Source organism: Ceratotherium simum, chromosome 5, assembly GCF_057802395.1.
Source record: "Ceratotherium simum simum isolate JZ-2026a chromosome 5, ASM5780239v1, whole genome shotgun sequence".
NCBI lineage: Eukaryota > Metazoa > Chordata > Mammalia > Perissodactyla > Rhinocerotidae > Ceratotherium > Ceratotherium simum.
This window is the reverse complement of record NC_141904.1, coordinates 43,857,883-43,876,504: the sequence shown is the minus strand read 5'-3', so window position 1 is coordinate 43,876,504 and position 18,622 is coordinate 43,857,883. Positions and strand designations below refer to the sequence as shown.

General features: G+C 42.5%; 1 protein-coding gene across 3 annotated transcripts in view; it reads left to right on the top strand.

The window, feature by feature from the left end:
- The window catches only part of ULK4 (unc-51 like kinase 4), a 533,886-nt gene that overhangs the window by 512,655 nt on the left and 2,609 nt on the right, over nucleotides 1–18,622 (top strand). For all 3 annotated transcript variants that reach the window (XM_087430781.1, XM_087430782.1, XM_004419552.3), the window contains one exon: nucleotides 17,976–18,061. In XM_087430781.1, the coding sequence (XP_087286907.1) occupies nucleotides 17,976–18,061 (86 nt within the window). The remainder of the gene's footprint in view (nucleotides 1–17,975; nucleotides 18,062–18,622) is intronic.

Genomic DNA, 18,622 nt, shown 5'->3' with positions numbered 1-18,622 from the left:
ACATAGAAAAATGTAAAAAACGGATAAACCCTATATCAACTAGGTAAAAACTACATGTCATATAGATGGTTAAAAAGAAATAATTTAGGAAGATAGTTATGTTTAGAAAGAAAGAGTTATTGTAATAATTTTTACCAATTGTTTTAATAATACAAAAATGAATAGAAGACTAAAAATACACTCTATTCTCAGATTTTGTCATTTTTTGGATTTAAATTTCAATTGATCTATTTCAGGTTTTTAATAACTTCCTTAGAAATGTAACCTTTCTGTGCCACAATCTCTTCATATACAACTGGAGACATTAATAGCGTTTAACTCTTAGAAGCTTAAATGAGCTAATTCATTCCTAAGTGCTTAGAATAGTACCTGGCATACAGTAAGCACTCAATACATGCTAGCTCCTACCATTACCAGCTACTAACAGAATGTGGCTGCAAGGTTCCCCTGGATCCAAGAAGGGAAGGCGGGAGGTTGAGCTTTCGAGCGCCGGTGACTCCTCCCCATCTCTGTAGACGCAGAGAAGACAGAAGCTAGAAGAGAGATAGGGAGGAATGGGAAGGGGCTCGAGATCTCCGTTTATCCATCCTGACTCTGAGGACCGAGACCCCACAAAAGCACAGGGCGATTCTTTGGGTCCTGTGGAGAGAGGAGGGCTTGCTCTAAGGTCAGGGCCCCTCGGCTGGGTGGAGTATGAGGGTGAAGTGAGTACCGAACCTGAATGTCCAGTCCCGACCCTCAGACCCTCTCCTGTTGGGGGTTTGTGTCCTCCCCAGCTGGCTGTGCCTCCTCCTCACCTCTTCTCTCTGGACTCCCTATTTGAGCAGGTAGTCTTTATTGTGTATTACAGATCACTTTTTCACACTCCTGACTTGAAGGCCCCTTCATTTTTTCTCAGTATCATTTGATGGTTGAGATCAAGGGTTCTGAGTCAGGAAGACCTTGGCTTGTCACTTAGCCTCTCAAGGTGGCAGTTTTCTTGTCTAGAAAATGAGTAGCATAGGACCCATGTTGCTCTGAGGTCAACTGCGGTAATGCATGTAAAGGACTTCTCACTATGGCTGTTGTCAAATTAAGCCCTAAAAGTCATGTAGAAATTATAGGTATGTAGAATTTCTACCTTTTTGCCATCTGCCATGTTTCCCATTTCAGGATAAGTGTGTCTATCTAAGTTTTAAAAAACTTTAAGACTCCCCCTCCACACACACACACACACACACACACACACACACACACACACACGGCCACATGGGCTGGGTGGCAAGAAGGGTTACATTGTCTACTTAGAAGATGTCGAGGCAGCCCCACCCTCCTGTTAGCACTGCCTTTGCTCTGTGTAAGTTGATTCCAGAGCAGAGTGGTTGTAAAGGGACCACGGAAGTAAGAGGAGGCTACTGGGGGGAATGGTATAGCAGCTCTTTAGCTAGAAGGAGGACTAGGAGTTCCACCTTCTCCCCTCTAGTGAAATCCTTTTCTCAGTCTCAGTTTATTTTCCTGCCTCTAAAATCTTCTAAGGATACTTTTGCAGTTGAATGGGGCTCATGAAGCACTTGTAAGTCATTAGTACTCTACCTCATCTGATATCACTGAATGGTTTTCATCTTAGATGTGCTCTTAGGCTTCCAAGAGGCCTGACATTGTATTATGAGCCATTAAGGACCATGTGGAGAAACAATGGTCTAGCCTGTTTGTGGCGAAACCACCCGTTCCTGAGAATTCCCCCAGGATAGCTCGCCTGGGTTGGGAGAGAGTCTTTCTTGGTCTCAGAGCTCTGGGATCTCAACTCCACAAGGCCCTCTCTGTGTTCCTCTTTGCTCTAAAGAGAAGTGTGAGCAGAGTCTGCAGCTAACCTGAGGCTTTTCTAGAGCCTCTGACCCACCCATTAGAGACTCACTGGGACCAAGGGTCTGGCATCCTGTTTGTTTAAGTGCCCAGGGTGACCCAGAAGGAGGCCACAAGAGTGATTGCCATGTGGTGGTCACAACTCCCTTGAGTCCAGGACCCTAAAACCTGTCTTGTCACCAGCAGCAGCCACTCCTCACCCCCATCCACCCCTTCCCCCATTGGGTCTCCACAAGGATGAGGGGCAGAGGCCTGTGGAGGTTGGCCAACTCAGCCTGCCAAAGCCTTTTATAGAGGAATATCCAGGCTCTTTGATGTTGCCCCGGAAGCCTCTGAGACCTTGCTTCAGTTAATTTTATCCCAGGGCCAATTTGACTCTTGTCCAGGAAGTTGTTTCCTGTGCATACCAGTTCTGCTCAGCTCTGTGTGGTCCATCAGGCTCGCCCCAGAGCAGGGAATGTTTGGGTCAGCAGACTTCTCCTGGGAGTCTTCCAAGCCCAAAACCACCACCACACACACATAGCTCCTTGTCACCACCCAGCTGTGCCTAATGGACGCTTTGGGGTCAGCTGACAGCTGACCTGTCTCTCTGAGGTGAAAATCCAGGGATTTCATGAACCCCCTTCCTCCTCCTGGAGCCAGCATTTCTCAAAGGCCTCACAAAGAATGTCCTCAAACTATGGTCTGGCCTGAGGGAGGGGAGGGCAAGATGTCTCAAAGGGGCTGCTAATTTTCTCAAAATGGTCATTACTAAAATGTTTCCAAATAGAGTTTCTCAGTATTTGATCAAGTCCCCCAACAAAAATAACAGCCAACATGGGAATTTTCAGCTGTCCAGCAGTCAATATCTGGCCTAAATTTTGACTAATTGGTGCCTGATGGCTTTAATCATGTAAACCAAATGTGCTTTAATTTTCTTTTCTATTTCATTTTCCTCCCAATTCTAGCAATTTGAGGAAATTTTAGAAGCCCCCAGTGTTTCACTAGAGAGTCCTAGAAGTTTGAGGTAAAGCTTGGAGGACACTAGTAAGAGGCAGAAGAGGCAATGAGTAGACTCTTAGCTGAAGGATCCCCACCAGCTCTGCCTGACTGTGTCTAGCCTTGTTCTGACACATGTTGAGGAGGCTGTGGAGGTGATGGTGAATCTCATGGAGGCACCTGCCTCTGGGAGCCATCCCAGGAAGCATGTGGATCATTCACAAAGTGGGCCACTCCCTGCATCCACACTTGTGCTGGCTGTGGCGACCTGTGGCTGCAGATCTGCCCAGTGGCCCTGATGTGGCTTCTCACCCCCGCCTCCAGGTGGAGGTCCAGGGCCCAGCCCAGACTGAGGATTCCAGGATGTTGGCCCATTCTCCAGGCCTGGTCACCTTGACCTCTCATGTCCCTCAATCCCTGAGGCCATCTTTCCCACCCTACAAATCCCAACTTGATGCCTTTGGAGTCCTTTGTCATGGCTTCCCTGAGGGCCTGTCCAGGCCAGGTACTAGGCTCCAACCCCATGACATCTCCCAAGTCTCCCTTTTATACTTGTGAATTCAGTGGATTCACAGCAGCAGAGGTGTTTCTGCTCAACAGAGCATGTTATCATGAGCAGAAATGACAACCAGCCGTAATCGACTGACTTTCTCCCCACATTTTGACATGTTTCAGAAAGAAGTTGAAGACTTCAGTCATTTAGGTGACAATTTCACCATGTATTAAAAAGTGGTTGCTTACCAAAAAATAAAATGTTCATCTGATAAATCCGTTTAAAAGATTACTAATAATTGTCAATTAGTTTATCTCCCCTGCACTCTGAGAATTAATATGTAATCATGTTACCCATTTCCAGATTTAAGCTCTCTATGCCCACCTTTACTCTTCTTCTCTGAAGAGTACTTGAGCTACTTTATTTCTGACAGAAATCTCAAGGGTTCCGTTTCCATATCATGAAGTCTAGGATGTAGACTTTTCTCTCATTCCCCGGAGAGGAACTGTTTAGACACTTTCCCTACAAAAAAGGATTGTCAGTGCTTGGCTCATTTGGCACACTCACCCCAACAGTCACCTGCTGCCTTACACCCCCACTAAGGTGTCGTGTCTGCCATTGAGGATGCAGGTCCAGGCAGCGTCTTGTCTTGGCTTAACTGAAAGCTCAGTAGAAGGGAGGGCAGGAGGGATCAAGTCAGGTGAGTTCTTGGATGTGGTTCCCTCGTCCCTGTTGCCTCCACCGGGACCATTTCTACAGTCCCTCCTAGCTGGCTTCCTGCCTCCAGCTGGTCCCTGCTTCTGCAGCCTCCCAATCTCCACCAGGTTTGTTCCCACCTCAGGACCTGTGTGGCTGCTGCTCTTGCCCCTCTGTAGAGTTCAAATCCCCCAAATAGTCTCATGGCTAGTTATTGCTTCTCATTCCATCCTCAACTCAAGTGTCTTCTCCTCAGGGAGGCTGTCCTGGCCACCATCCTCACACCACAGTTTCTCCTCTCCCCCTGCTTTATTTTCTTCATGATACCTATCTCAAATTATTCTGTTTACTTTTTAATTATTTCTCACAGTGGAAGCTCTGACTTGACACCCTCCCTACATTATATCCCCAGAATCTAAACAGGGTCCAGCATACAGTAGGTGCTCATTACACCCTGTCTTCTCTACCACAGAATCATCCCAACTAATATTTGTAGGACCTGTTACAGTTGCCAAAAGAGCTTTTCATGTGTACTCGTCTTGTGCGTGATAGTGACTTCTTTTCTGCCTGCCTCTCAGGGACTGCGGGCCTTGGGAGTGAGGATTGGGTGGGTAATTTTCTTATAACACTGGAGACCTCAAACTGATGATGTACCCATACTCATTTCATGTAATTGCGGTTGTGTTCCACACGTGTTTTTATATTTTATGTATTTTGCTTAATGTTACATTATGAGCATTTTCCTGATGTCCTTATTTATAATGGCTGCATCACTGCAGAGCCGTTGGTGACCAGCAGCAGTGTCGTCACTTGGTGGAGTGAGGAATGGAGGAAGGAAGGAAGCTGTGGGGCTTGCTTAGCCTTTTGACCTGACATCGCTCTATTTTGCTCCCCCACATCCAATAGAAAGTTCAGAGAAAGGGTTGGAAAGAGGCACTGTTAAGCCACTTCTCAGGTACTTCTTTCCCACTTCAAAGCCCTGCCATTACACACACACACCCCCCACATTACACATTCAGAGATTCCATTGTCAAATAGACACCTCATTGTGACCCCAGGTACTATTCCTAAGGATCGGCTGAGATTTGTATGGATCAGGTTCACATAATATCTACACACGCAGTTCTTCACTTCTTATAACCCATGTTCTCACACTTACCAAATCACACCAGGGTTACTACCTTGAATATTTTCTCTTGTGAGGAAATGATTCCAGCCGCATCCCATGGTTGACATCCCAGTGCTGCTGCCTTGGAAATCTATTCTCTCACATTTGCCTTTAGAAAAAGCACTTGGATTGGGTCCTCTGGGGAAAACACTATGACCTGATCTTGTATTTCACGAGAACTTTCTTTGGGCCAACCTCTAGTTTACTCTTATATCCACAAGAGGTCCACAGTCATAATTCTTTGCCAATTAAAACTGCTTTTTCCTCACTGGCTGTTGTAGTTAGTTGGATCAGGCCTGAAAGATTTCCCAAACCAGCTATATTCTATTCAACATTTTAAACTTAGTGGATTTAATGGCCAGAAACTGATGTAATTATGAACAGTTTCTAAGCAATAAGGGCATTTTTACTGCCCCACAGAGAGCTGAGAGAATTGGCTGGCATAAAATGAAGAAGGTAGATATGGATAATTTTCTTCTAGAAAATAATTATATCTTATGGGGTGAAAAAGAAAAACATCCAAATCCTCAGCAGGTCATTTCCCTGGCTTTTGGATTTAGCAGGTGCCCCCAGGTACAGTCAGGAGTTTGGGCAGGAGAGGAGAATGAAGGTGTCTGGCCAAGTTGAGGAGCATATAGACCCCAGGAGGAGGAAAGCAAGGTCAAGGAAGAAAATCCTTCCACACTGTTGTGTTCTCACTAAAGTCAGTTTGCCCATCCTATTTGATGATTCCCATGTTTGTTTACCATCCATCCTCCTTTGCTTGCTGCTTTTCCAACTCTGGAAATATCAGTGGAGAGGAGAGTGCACTTTGACCCCAGCTCTAGAGGCTGCTGTCTGAAACACTGCAAGCCAAGCCATTCCTTCAGGGACCTGGGCTCCTGGAAGCTGGGGCTGGCTCCTCCTCATGGCAGAATGTCAGCCTCCTCATTACTAATGAGAGGCATCACTGTCCTCGTCACTGTCCCACAGAGACACTAGCTCTGTTTCTGTGTTGGGTGCTCCTGCAGCCAGACCTTTATGGGGAGGCAAAGGGCAGCATGGTGACTGGGCTGAGGGGGGCAATAGTGAGAGTCGGCCATATTTGAGTCTCCATTCCAGCTCTACTACTGACCTGCAACCACCCCATCTCTACCGTGGGATTCTAGAGGACCTTCTTCACGGGGTCATTGTGAAGAGAACAGGAGACAGTGGTCCACGATGGCTACCCAGCAAACTGTTAATTCACTTGCCATCACTAGCAAGGACAGACCTCCACCTAAGGGTGCAAGGAGGGATGTGCAAAGCCTTCTGGTAGCCAGACGCTGAGAGAAATTGCCCAATGAGTGGTGGTCTCCACATCAGGAACTGTTTACTGGACAGTACGTAGGATCCAGACTCCTTCAGTCAAGACCTGGAACTCCTGGTTCTGTCTAAGATCCTTGCTCCCACTGGAAATGATGAAGATCAACAGCAACAATGGTGGGGAGCAAAGGGTGCCATGCAATTTACAAGGGGGGCCCACACAGTGGCACAGAGTGGGTAAGCTTTCACACAAGGTCACCAGCATGTAGGCAGTGGAGCTACAAGTGAAACATTGTTTCATCAGTCAGTCAGTCACTTATTACTATTAATCAGCCAATCAGCCAGTCAGCCAATAGCTGTGCAGGGTGCTTAGAGGCATATGTGAGGATGGAGTGATCTCTTGAGAGAGCACAGATGTTATAGTTGGGGAGACTGGGTCATATCTCAGTGCCACTGCTTGCTGGCCAGGTGACCTTCGCCAAGTCACATGAGCCCTGTTAGCCTGTTTCCTATTCTGTAAAATGAGCATAGTAATACTTACTTTTCAAGTTTGTCAAAAAAAAGACAATATATTTGAAAGCACTTTAACTCTGTTCCTAAATATAGTGGGTACTCATAAATGTTAGTTTCCTTTCTTGACCCAAATCCCAAGCTCTTTTTATTCCAAGGCCTTTTGGCTCAATTAGTCCTGTAGACAAAGGTGAATCCCAACAGTTTGTACCTGAAACCTAGGTTTTGTTAGCTGTGCCCACACACACCTGCTAATGCCCCATGCACACTCCCTCTCTCCCCCTAGTTCTTCTTGGGTATGCAACCTGGAAATGCATGGGTGCTCTCGAACAAGAGGTAGTCAGCCGTTTTCTTCCTCTGCTGCCCCAGCCTTCTTCAACTTGAGAAATCACTATATTCCAGATGCCACCACTTCCCCAGGCCTCAATGCTGCTGGAGTCTCACAGTGAGTTAAAGCTAACCTGGGCTTCACGCAGAGCATGGAAGAATGCCTCCATAGTGGTCTACCCAGACCCACAGATGGTGCTGCTTATGCCAATACCATTCAGGGTGTTCAGTGTAATATCTCTGTCCCCTCCAGAGAACCTGTGTTCATGGGGATCTGGGCCAACTCTAGGGGAGCAAGGCTTTGTGACTAGGCTTGCCTCATCTGCAAGAGCCTGTCTCTTCCCTTGAAATGCCCCAGTGTAGGTTCCAGCTGGACCCCCTCACTCCTTGGTGATCAGCAGATCCACCGACAGGAATCCTTAGGGATACCTCTAGATTTCTTTTAGATTATCCCCCTGCTTACCAGCCCTGGTCAGAATGGGCCCCACCTGCTTTTGTTGAGGAACATCAAGTTTCTAAATGGACTCGAGGGAAGGCACAGATGCCATGAGGCAGCTGAAGGCTGTGCATGAGAATTAGTCCATTCCGCCCCGAATGCACTCAGCATCGCGTGGAAGACGTGATGGGCATATGAGCCTGGGTTCAGAGCAGCATGTGTTAATATAGTCTTGCTTTAATCTGAAAGTGAAAGCTCGAGAAGTTTCCAGAGAGACCCGGAATGATCACTGCAACACCAGGTAGAAAGTAGGGGAGGACCTGCCAGATTCCATCACGCCGACCAGAGCTTCTTCCACGGACTTCACTCTGGTGTCTGATGGCAAGGGTATAGCAAGTCTCGATACGTAATTGGTAGAAATGGCTTTGAAGTAACACAAAAACCTCAGCTGAAGAGAAGACGAAAGTATATGTTAAGAGAACAAAATAAAGGGGCTGGATGGACAGGTTTATTTTTGAAATTTAAACTCTCTGAAGTAGAGTTGTCATAGTTACCTGCTTGTTTTTACTTGTATTTATGAGATCTGAAGGCCACGGAATTAAAATAATCCTCCCCTGTGTGAGGTGTGTGTCTGTAATAACAAGCACCAAGGAGCACCTGGGCTGCGCTCACTGTTGTCAGTTTCATCTCCTGATTTTGTTTCTGGTCTGTCAGTGTTGCCTGGGCCTGTCGAGAGGAACTCAGGATTAGAATACTAAAGTTACCTTGGCTTCACTTTGCCACACGCATTCAGGATCACTGAAGATATAGATGTATGTATCATTACACACCCATAAACAAAGTCCCACGGCCTGCCTACACCTGACTCAGTTACAGCCAAATCTCTCTCCATCCCCAAAACCATTTCTAAATAGAGAAGCTTGCACCAGAGCATTTTATTAGCTTCTTGAGGATGATGCTGTGAGTCATATTTATGAGCATTAATTCATCACATGCCACGATGATAGAAAATAAAAGTACATTCTGAATTACATGTATTTTAAGGCCTTAGATAAGGAGTGTAGGCACCAGGCCTGGCTTTGTCCCTCCATGGCCATTTTGCTCCGGACAAGCCACTGTCCTCTCTGTTCTCACGGCCTCACCTGCAAACTGAGGAGGATGGCTGACTTCAGGGTCCTGCCGTCATGGGGTGGAGGCATGAGATGGCTTCTTTTGTTAGTTTGCATTTGGGAAGCTGAAGAAAAGAGTCAACCCAAACTGTCCTGCAGGGTGTTGTGTATAAAGCCACTACCTTATAATTCGTGAGCCTGGGAGGGAATTTGAGGGATGATTCTGCAGGACACTAGCATCTCCTTTCAATGTTTTGCTTATACCAAGTGATGCATGAATGCCAACTGACAGACTGCCATGTTAAAGCGACTATAGCAGAAGACTGAATAAAGTAGCATATTTACCCAAAGCACATTATCAGCTTTTGTATATGTCCTCAATTAAACAGAAGTGGAGGAACTATCTTTCCGAGGTGATCTTAATTCTAAGCTCAAATTCCCAACTTTTAAATGACTTTTCCCTTAAAGACCCCATGTGTTGAATGATCCCTGTCTACCAGGTGAACTGCATGTATTTAGTATAATTCACGTTTCCATTTAGATTGATTTTAGCCACACAGCTACCAGTCAGATGTCTTAGCAGCATGAGATAATGACTAGCAGTCCACATTTGGTTGATATATTTTCAGCATAAAGCAGAGAAATGTGAGGCAGGCATGACTCATTTTGCAGGAAATGGACACCTGCCATTTGATGTTTTGAAATAATGAATCCACTCATGGACTCTTAGAGGTCCAGGAACCTCTGCTGTAGTACAGTATTGCAAAATAAAATGGAGTCTGCTTGTCTGGACTTATGGGAATTAACTGACTGCTAGTAATGAAAATTGTAACTGCAGAAGAAGGTATTGTGTTCACACTCTTCGCCAGTCTCCTCTTGCATTATTTATTTTCTTAAAGACTCACTGCGATGTTCTTTCTTGACTATTATAATCACAGCCATGAGAAGTTTGCCAACAGTTGCATAGCCGTGAATTCAGTGTCATAGTGGACAAGTGTCACTTTTACTCCTACCTCATTCAGGATGGTAAGGAGATTTTTCTATAGGTCTCGGTGAGCACAAAACATTCTCTGCTTAGATAGCTCAAAAGAGAGGTAGGTGGGATGACTTTTGAGCAGACCCACAATTGGGTTTTTAAGAAAGTTTAAGTACCAAGAAAATAGAAAGTTAAAGGCCACATTGGTAGATACAGTGGAATGTTTCTAAAAGAAGGTTGGTTTCCATCTTCATTTATAACCTTCAGTGGCCTAAGAGGAGACCAAACTCTGGGAGAAAGGAGTAATTCACTCTGAAGGAGAAGGAGTCACTTGAAATCCTAATATTGCAAGCTTGACTAATTATAGAAAATTGGCGTCATAGGACAAAATGATTTAGCAAGGCAAATTAAAACTCTTTTCAAAAATTACCCAGACTTATCTTTACTAATATCTCATTCTAAAAATCAAGTCAGACCTATATACCAAGTAATGCATGAATGTTTTCCTTACTGTTTTTCCATTTCCCTGTTGAAGAACATCTTGGTTCCTTTTGCTTTTTAGTGATTATGAGTGAAGCTGCTATAGACTTTTGCATACAGGTTTTTGTGTGGACATAAGTTTTCTATTCTCTTGGGTAAATACCTAGGAGTGTAATTGCTGGGCCATAGGATAAGATTATGTTTAATTTTATAAGGAATTGCCAAACTGTCTTCCAAAGTGCTGTACCATTTTGCATTCCCACCAGCAATAAATGAGGGTTTCTGTTATTCTGCATCCTGGCCAGCATTTGTTATTGTCAGAATTGTGTATTTTAGCCATTCTAATAGGTATGTAGTGGTATTGCATTGCAGTTTTAATTTGCATGTCCCTAATGACAAATGATATTAAGTATCTTTTCATGTGCTCATTTGCCACCCATATACCTTCTTTGGTGATATGTCTATTTATATTTTCTGCCTATTTTTAAAATTCAGTTGGTTCTCTTGCTGAATTTTAAGAATTCCTTATATGTTCTGAATAAAAGTCCTTTATCAGGTATGTGATTTGCAAATATTTTCTCCCAGTCTGTGGCTTATCTTATTCTCTTATCAGTATTTTACAAAGAGCAAAGTTTTTAATATTGATAAAATTTAATATGTAATTTTTTTTCTTTCAGGGATCATGCTTTTGTGTTGTATCTAAAAACTCATCAACAAATTCAAGGTCACAAAGATTTTCTTCTGTATTTTCTTCTAGAAGTTTTACAGTTTCATGTTTTACATTCAGATCTATGATCCATTTTGGATTATGTTTTACATAGGGTGTAAGATATGTGTCTAGGTTCATGTCTTTACATATGGGCATCTGTTTGTTCTAGGACCATTTGTTCAAAAGACTGTCTTTCCTTCATTCAATTACTTTTGCACGTTTGTGAAAACTTTGAAACTATTTGTGTAGGTCTATTTCTGGGCTCTCAATTCTATTTCCTTGATCTATGTGTCTGTCCCTCTGCCAGTACCACAGAGTCATGGTTACTGTAGCTATATAGTAAATCTTAAAATAGGGTCGTATGGTTCGTTCAACTTTATTCTGCTTTTTCAAAATTATTTTAGGTGTGCTAGTTCCTAAGATTTGTAGATTCAAATTTTAGAATCAGCTATTCTATATCTACAAAAAATCCTACTGGAATTTTGATAGGAATTGCATTAAACCTATATTTTGGGAGAATTAATATCTTTACTATATTGAGTCTTCCAATCCATGTACATAGTATATCCATTTATTTAGGTTTTTTTCTTTCATCAGCATTTTGTAGTTTTTAGCTTATAGATCCTGACACATTTTGTTAGGTTGATATCTTTGAAATTTGTCAGAACTTGCTTTATGACCCAGCATATAATGTATTTTGAAAATTTTCCATGCACACTTGAATACATATTCTGCAGTTGTTACTTGAATTTTTGTATATATGTCAGTTAGGTCAAGTTTGTTAATCTTGTATAAAACTTCTATGTTCCTTCTGATTTTTGTGTGCATGTTACTTGGAGAGGTTGAAAAGTATCGCACCATAATTATGGATTTGTCTGATTCTCACTTTGGCTCTATTATTTTTTGGTTTATGTATTTTCAGGCTGTTGTTAGGTGAATTTAGAATTTAGACTTGGTGTATTTTCCTGGTAAATTGATCTTTTAATAAATATGAAGTGTCCCTCTTTATCTCTAGTTTTGATTATTACATTAAAGTCTAGTTTGTCTAATATTAGCTACACCAACTTTCTTTGGTTATCATTTGTGTAGCATACCTTTATCTCTTCTTTAACCTTCAATTGTTCTGTGTGCCCTTGTATTTAAGGTATGTTTCTTGTAAGTAGCATGTAGTTGTGTTGTGTTTTATTTTGTTTATATCCAGTTTGAAAATCTTAGTCTTTTACTTGTAGTATTTGGTAAATTTACATTTAATGTGAATATTGATATATTTAGGCTTTCATTTATCACATTACTCTTGATTTCTGCTCTTTTTTCCCTCCTTCTTTGGGTTTGGGTTTGTTTTGCTCTTCTTTTTCTAGTTTCTTTACATGAAAACTTGAATTATTGATTTGAGACCTTTCTTTTTTAATATAAGTATTTACCAGTATAAATTTCCCTTTAAGCACTGCTTTAACTGCATTCCACAGATTTTGATATATTGAATAGTCATTTTCATTCAGCTAAGAATATTTTCTAATTTTCCTTGGAATGTCCTCTTTGATCCTTGGATTATTTAGGAGTGTGTTGTTTAATTTCCAAGTGATTGATGATATTCCTGTTTTCTCTGTTATTGATTTCTAGTTTAATTCCATTATGATCAGAGAATATAATTTACATGGTTTCAGTTCTTTTAAATTAGTTAAGATTTGATTGATGACCCAGAATATTGTGTACGTTGGTGAATGTTACCCTGGATTCTTGGGAACAATGTATATTCTGTTGTTGATGGATTTAGTGTTCTACAAATGTCAGTGAGATCCGGTTGGTTGATGCTGTAGTTCAACTCTTCTGTAGCTGATTTTTTGTCTACTCACCCTATGTATTACTATGAGAGTAGGTTTGAAGTCTCCAACTATATTGTGGATTTGTCTGTTTGTCCTTTCAGCTGTATCAGTTTTTGTTTTGCGTATTTTTAACTTCTCTTTTTAGATGCATACACATCTCCTTGGTGACAGAACCCTTTTATCAAAATGTTATGTCCCTATTTATCCCTGGTAATTTTCTTTATTCTGAAGTCTACTTTGCCTGATATCAATATAGCCACTCTAGCTTTTTTTTTATTCATTTGATATACTATCCCTTTTTTCATCCTTTTACTTTTAACCAACCTATCTCACTATATTTCAATTGAGATTCTTGTAGACAGTATACAGTTGGTACATTTTTATAATCATTCAGAAAATCTCTTTGCTGCATATAGATTGTTTACATTTAATGTAATTCATGATATGTTAGGATATAGTCTGCCTTTTTATTTGACTTCTGTTTATCCCCTCTGTTTGTATTTTCTTGATTTTTTTCTTTATTGTCTTCTTTTAAGCTATTTAATATTTTTTAGTATTACATTTTATCTATTGTATTTTTTACTATCTCTTTATATAAGTTTTTTATAGTGGTTGCTATTGAGATTATAAAATACTTTACTTTTCACAGACTACTTATAACCAGTATCTTACCACTTCAGTTGTAATATAGAAATCTTACCACCTTATAGGTTCCTTTGGCTTTCCCCCTTTGTGTTCCAGTTGTCTTATATATTACATCTACATACATTGAAAACCCCATCAGACAATATTATATTTTTTGCTTTTCTACCATCAAACATATTTTAAAGGAAGAGAATATTCTGTTATGTTTACACAGATATTTATGATTTCTATTGCTCTTCCTTTATTCCTAATGTTCCAAGTTTCCTTCTGGTATTATTTCCTTTCTCTCTAAAGAACTTCCATTAGCAATTCTTTTAGAGAAGTTCTGCTTCTATTAGTTTTCCTTCATCTGAGAATGTCTTTATTTCACCTTAATTCCTGAACGATATTTTTGCTAGATATAGAATTCTAGTTTCATAATTATTTCCTTTTCTTTTTTTTTTTTTTTTTTGCTGAGACAGGTTCACCCTGGGCTAACATCCACTGCCAATCTTCCTTTTTTTGTATGTGAGCTGCCACCACAGCATGGCCACAGATGAGTGGTGTAGGTCCGTGCCTGGGAACTAAACCTGGGCTGCCGAAGCAGAGCACGCCAAACTTAACCACTAGGCCACTGGGGCTTGGCCTGATAATTCTTTTCTTTTTTTTTTTTTTTTTTTTTTGTGAGGGAGATAAGCCCTGAGCTAACATCCATGCTAATCCTCCTCTTTTTGCTGAGGCAGACCGGCTCTGAGCTAACATCTATTGCCAATCCTCCTCCTTTTTTCCTTCCCCAAAGCCCCAATAGATAGTTGTATGTCATAGTTGCACATCCTTCTAGTTGCTGTATGTGGGACGCGGCCTCAGCATGGCCGGAGAGGTGGTGCATCGGTGCATGCCTGGGATCCGAACCCGGGCCACCAGTAGCGGAGCGCGTGCACGCAACCGCTAAGCCACCGGGCTGGCCCCTGATAATTCTTTTCTTATGGTACTTAAAAAATGTTGGGTCTCTCTTCTGACCTCAGTGTGATTGAGACATCCACAGCAATTCAAATCATTTTTCCCCTATAAGTAATGCACCTTTTTTTTTTCTTGCCTGCTTTCATGATTCTTTCTTTGTCTTCAGCAAGTTTGATTATGATGTGTTTGAGTGTGTATTCTTTGGGTTTATCTTGTTTGAGATTTTCTCAGCTTCTTGAATCTGTAGGTTTATGTCTTTCATCACACTTGGAATAGTTTTAGCTATGATTTCTTCAAATACCTTTTCATCCATTCATCCTTTGTCCTCTCATTCTGGAACTCCAATGACATAAACATTTTGTTATTATCCCACAGGTCCCTGAGGCTCTGCACATTTGTATTTTCAACTTTTTTTTCTTTGTTGCTCAGATTGGATCACTTCTATTCATCTGTCTTCAAGTTCACTGCCTCTTTCCAATCTGCTAATGAGTCCATTCATTGTGGTTTTTAAAAAAAATTTGGTATTATTATATTATTAGTTCTAAAATTTCCACTTGATTCTCCTTTATTTATTCTATTTTTTTACATTCTATTCTATTTTAATACTATTCTATCCTATTTTGATACTTGTTTCAAGTGTGTTACATTCTATTTTAATGCATGTTTCGAGAGTGTTAGTGATTGCTTGTTTTAGCATTTTTATAACACTAAAATCTTTGTTAGATAATCCATGATCTGTGTCACCTTATTATTTATTGTCTTTTGTTGATTGTCTTTTCTCATGTGAGTTGAGATTTTTGTGGTTGTTTGTATGCTGAGCAATTTTGGATTTTATTTTGGCTATTTTAAATATTATATTCTGAGACACTGTGCCTTGTTGAAACCCTACAGAGAATGTTGATACTTTTGTTTTAGCAAGCAATTATGTTGGTTAGGTTCAGGCTGCAGGTTGGAAGTGTAATTTCAATGTCAGGTCAGTTTCAAAGCATTTGCAATGCTATTTGGATCTATCTTGTGTGTCCATCCTCCAGGGGGTGGGTCTGGGATCTGTGCAGAGGTTTATTAGCTCAGTTCTCTGAGTTTTTGGTATGCCATGTGGATCAGTTCCATGCATGCACAGGTTGAGGGTGAGCCTAGGAGTTCATAAACAATTTTATGGAGTTGCTTTCTTGAGCTCTTTTCTATTCATTATTTTCCTTATACTTTCTGGTTCCCTGCGTCTCCCATTTTCTGTCTGGCCATAAACTGCTTACTTCCACAATTGTCGTGTCTGGGCCAAACATTGGGAGAATAGACAAAGAAAAAAGTTTTGGCTGCAGGCTCCTGTTGCTGGCTGCTGTTGCTGCCACCACTGCCACCACAGAATTGCCTGGGGCCTAGGGCAAAAGAGCACTGAGCAAAAGGAAAGGGAAAAACCTGGGGATTTGCATCTACTCTCTGAGCTCTTGGGAGTTTCCTTTCCCATTCCTCAAGCCTGGCTTCTGGAGCTCTCTCTTCTGCCCCATAGTGCTCACTTCTGAGTTTGAATTTGTTGAGTTCAAGCTGGGCTACACTGGAGGGAAAGAAGTGGTAAAATTCTCCACCAATTTGGTGGGGCTTTGAATTCAGTGTCCTTCCCCAATCTGCCTGCTGCTGTTTACTTTGCATTGTTCTCAAATAGCTGTCCTGGGCATTCTGTTCAGGTTTTATAGTTGCATTCAGAGGGAGAGAGAGGGTGGCATGTGTTTTCTCTGTCTTACTCAGAACTAGAACCTATGATTGATATTATTTTAAATTTTTATTTTCTAATTAACTCATCTTTATATACAGGACAACAGTTGATGTCGTTAGCAAGAGTTCAGTTAAGTGGCCAAATCACATCATTTTCAATTAATTCTTTTGGCTTTGTTTATGCCTACATTTATGTCAGCTGCACATGATGCTATTTTGGTCCCTTCCTTTGATCACATAATTCTCATTGTATTTTTCTATTTGCACCTTCTAACCAGCCTTGTGAGTGAATATAGTCTTATTTCTTTGCAACTCCTGGGGTGATTTCCTTCTCTCTACACACAATGCCACAGTAGGGCTGGTCAGGGCAGTGAGTCTGGATGTAGGTCAACTGAGCTGTATGAGGCACAGTTTTGAGAAAAATCAGGTGGGAATCCTCACTGAAGACTCTGTCAGTATAAGTTTGTGCTTACTTCAGACATAATTGAACTACAGCTGACATTTTCAAACAGCAGCCTTTTGAACTCATCAAGTTGTGTGTAATTTCAGAACAAATTTACATGCAGCTCTTTTAAGATGCAAATCTTTGCAGAAATCACACCTGATGCAGTTGAGCTGGCAGTTGGTCTCTGGCACACTCAGGAAGTGGGATAGGATCTCAGTGGAGGTGCAAATCCATTCACATGTAATTCAGAGTCCACATTAAAGTTTAATTACCCCCGTGACCTTCCTATCGCCATGAGTGATTGATTAAGAAATGTTCAGCCTCTTCTTGAGAACCAGGGAGATCATAATGCAGCCTTGGTTGCTATATCAAGTGGAAAGACAGAACACTTGAGCAGTGGGGTCAACTGATGCCAGCCTGGTTCCAGCTTCACGGTGGGGATAAGATCAGGTTCCACGTGTAGTGTAGTGGCCCTTAATCTCACTACGCCTCTGTTACCTCATCTGTAAAACACACCACATGCTTACCTTGCAAGGTGAGGCTGTTGAAAATAAATGGGAAAAGTACAGAAAACTGCAGAGCCTTCTGAAATGCAAAGTGCTGTACAAGTGTTTATTACAAAATATTTTTAAAATAACAAAGATAAAAATAGGACATGAATGGTGAATTAAGAGGAGCAAGTCTAATCCTAGAATCAAGGTTCATTTCTAAAGCCTTCTCTTCTCTGCCTCGCAGGACATGGACTTGTTTTATGGAGAGGCTGACTTAGGATGTTTCTGGAAGCCCGGGCTGGGTCAATACCCATCCGAGACCCTTCCAGCCCTGAATTTATGATTCTGCATATAGGTGCTGCAGAGTCACGGATGCCTGAGTGTTCTTCCTGTTTCTCCCAGGACTGAGGCAGTTAGCAAGGGCACACTTCCCGGGGCCTCCAGGAAGGGGGTGTGTACTCTGGTTTGGTTATTAGTATTTCTTCTCTCGGGCTCCCCAGATCACCAGGCACCCAGAATCATGATCTTTCTGTCCATATGAAGAGATTGTGTTGGGCTCAGAGCCCCAAGGACACAAGGACCCACTGGGTCCTGGCCCTGACAACTGGAAAGTTCACTCACTTGTAATTTGCTTTGGAAAGTTCAGGCTTCCGAATACAGACTCTCCTGAGGGACCCATGAGAGGCACCCCATCCTGACGTGGCACATCTCCAGCCCCAGTGGACTCCTCCGTGCTCATCTCCAAGGGTCACCACTGTCTGCCTCTTTCCCCATGGTCAGCAGCCCCCTGGGGGGGTGGCGCTCAGGGGACACTGCCCAGTGCCACAGGTAGCCTGAGACTCAGGGTGTGCCCATCCAATGGGGCATGAGTCAGGGATGGGCCAGCCAACCACTTTCTTCTCCCTCCCTTGCAGATCACATCCAATGAGAAGCACCTGGAGAGCCTCAAGAATGCGGGCAGCCTCCTGCGGGCTCTGGAGTGGCTGGCCCCGGCTGGTGGGTAAGTAGGTCCAGGAGGAGCAGTGCTGTCTACTTGGGCTCAGCAAACACTGAGCCATTCTGTTCTCCCTTCCTCTCCTCCCATTCCCCCTACACACCAGGGACCACCACCTTCCAGCCTGTCATTGCCCACTGAGATCCCTCCCAGCATGAGGACCACTCTGCCCCTCTGCCCCCTGGGAATCCCCACTGTGCAGGTGGTGGGGTAAACGGGGAAGGAGAAAAGAAGAATGTCTTAGTCCTGCTAGGGGAGGCAATATTCCCATCTATAGGGAATAGAGATGGGGAGGGGGTGGATTATGATCAGGTGGGAGGGGACACCAGGTGGGAGATGCCTGTCCACACATGCCCCCATCAGCAACCTAGGCCAGAGGCATCATTACCACCACCTTGAAGATGGTCTGGAGGTCTGGGCAGAGCTGGGGTCAGAATCCACAGCTCAGCCCACTCTACAGCTCCAGGCTGCCTTCCTTGGCCAGATCTTCAGAGGGAAAGCTTGGAACCTACAGAACAGACTATTTGACACCCAGAATCTGGGAGTGTGAGGTTAGGTCAGCCTCCC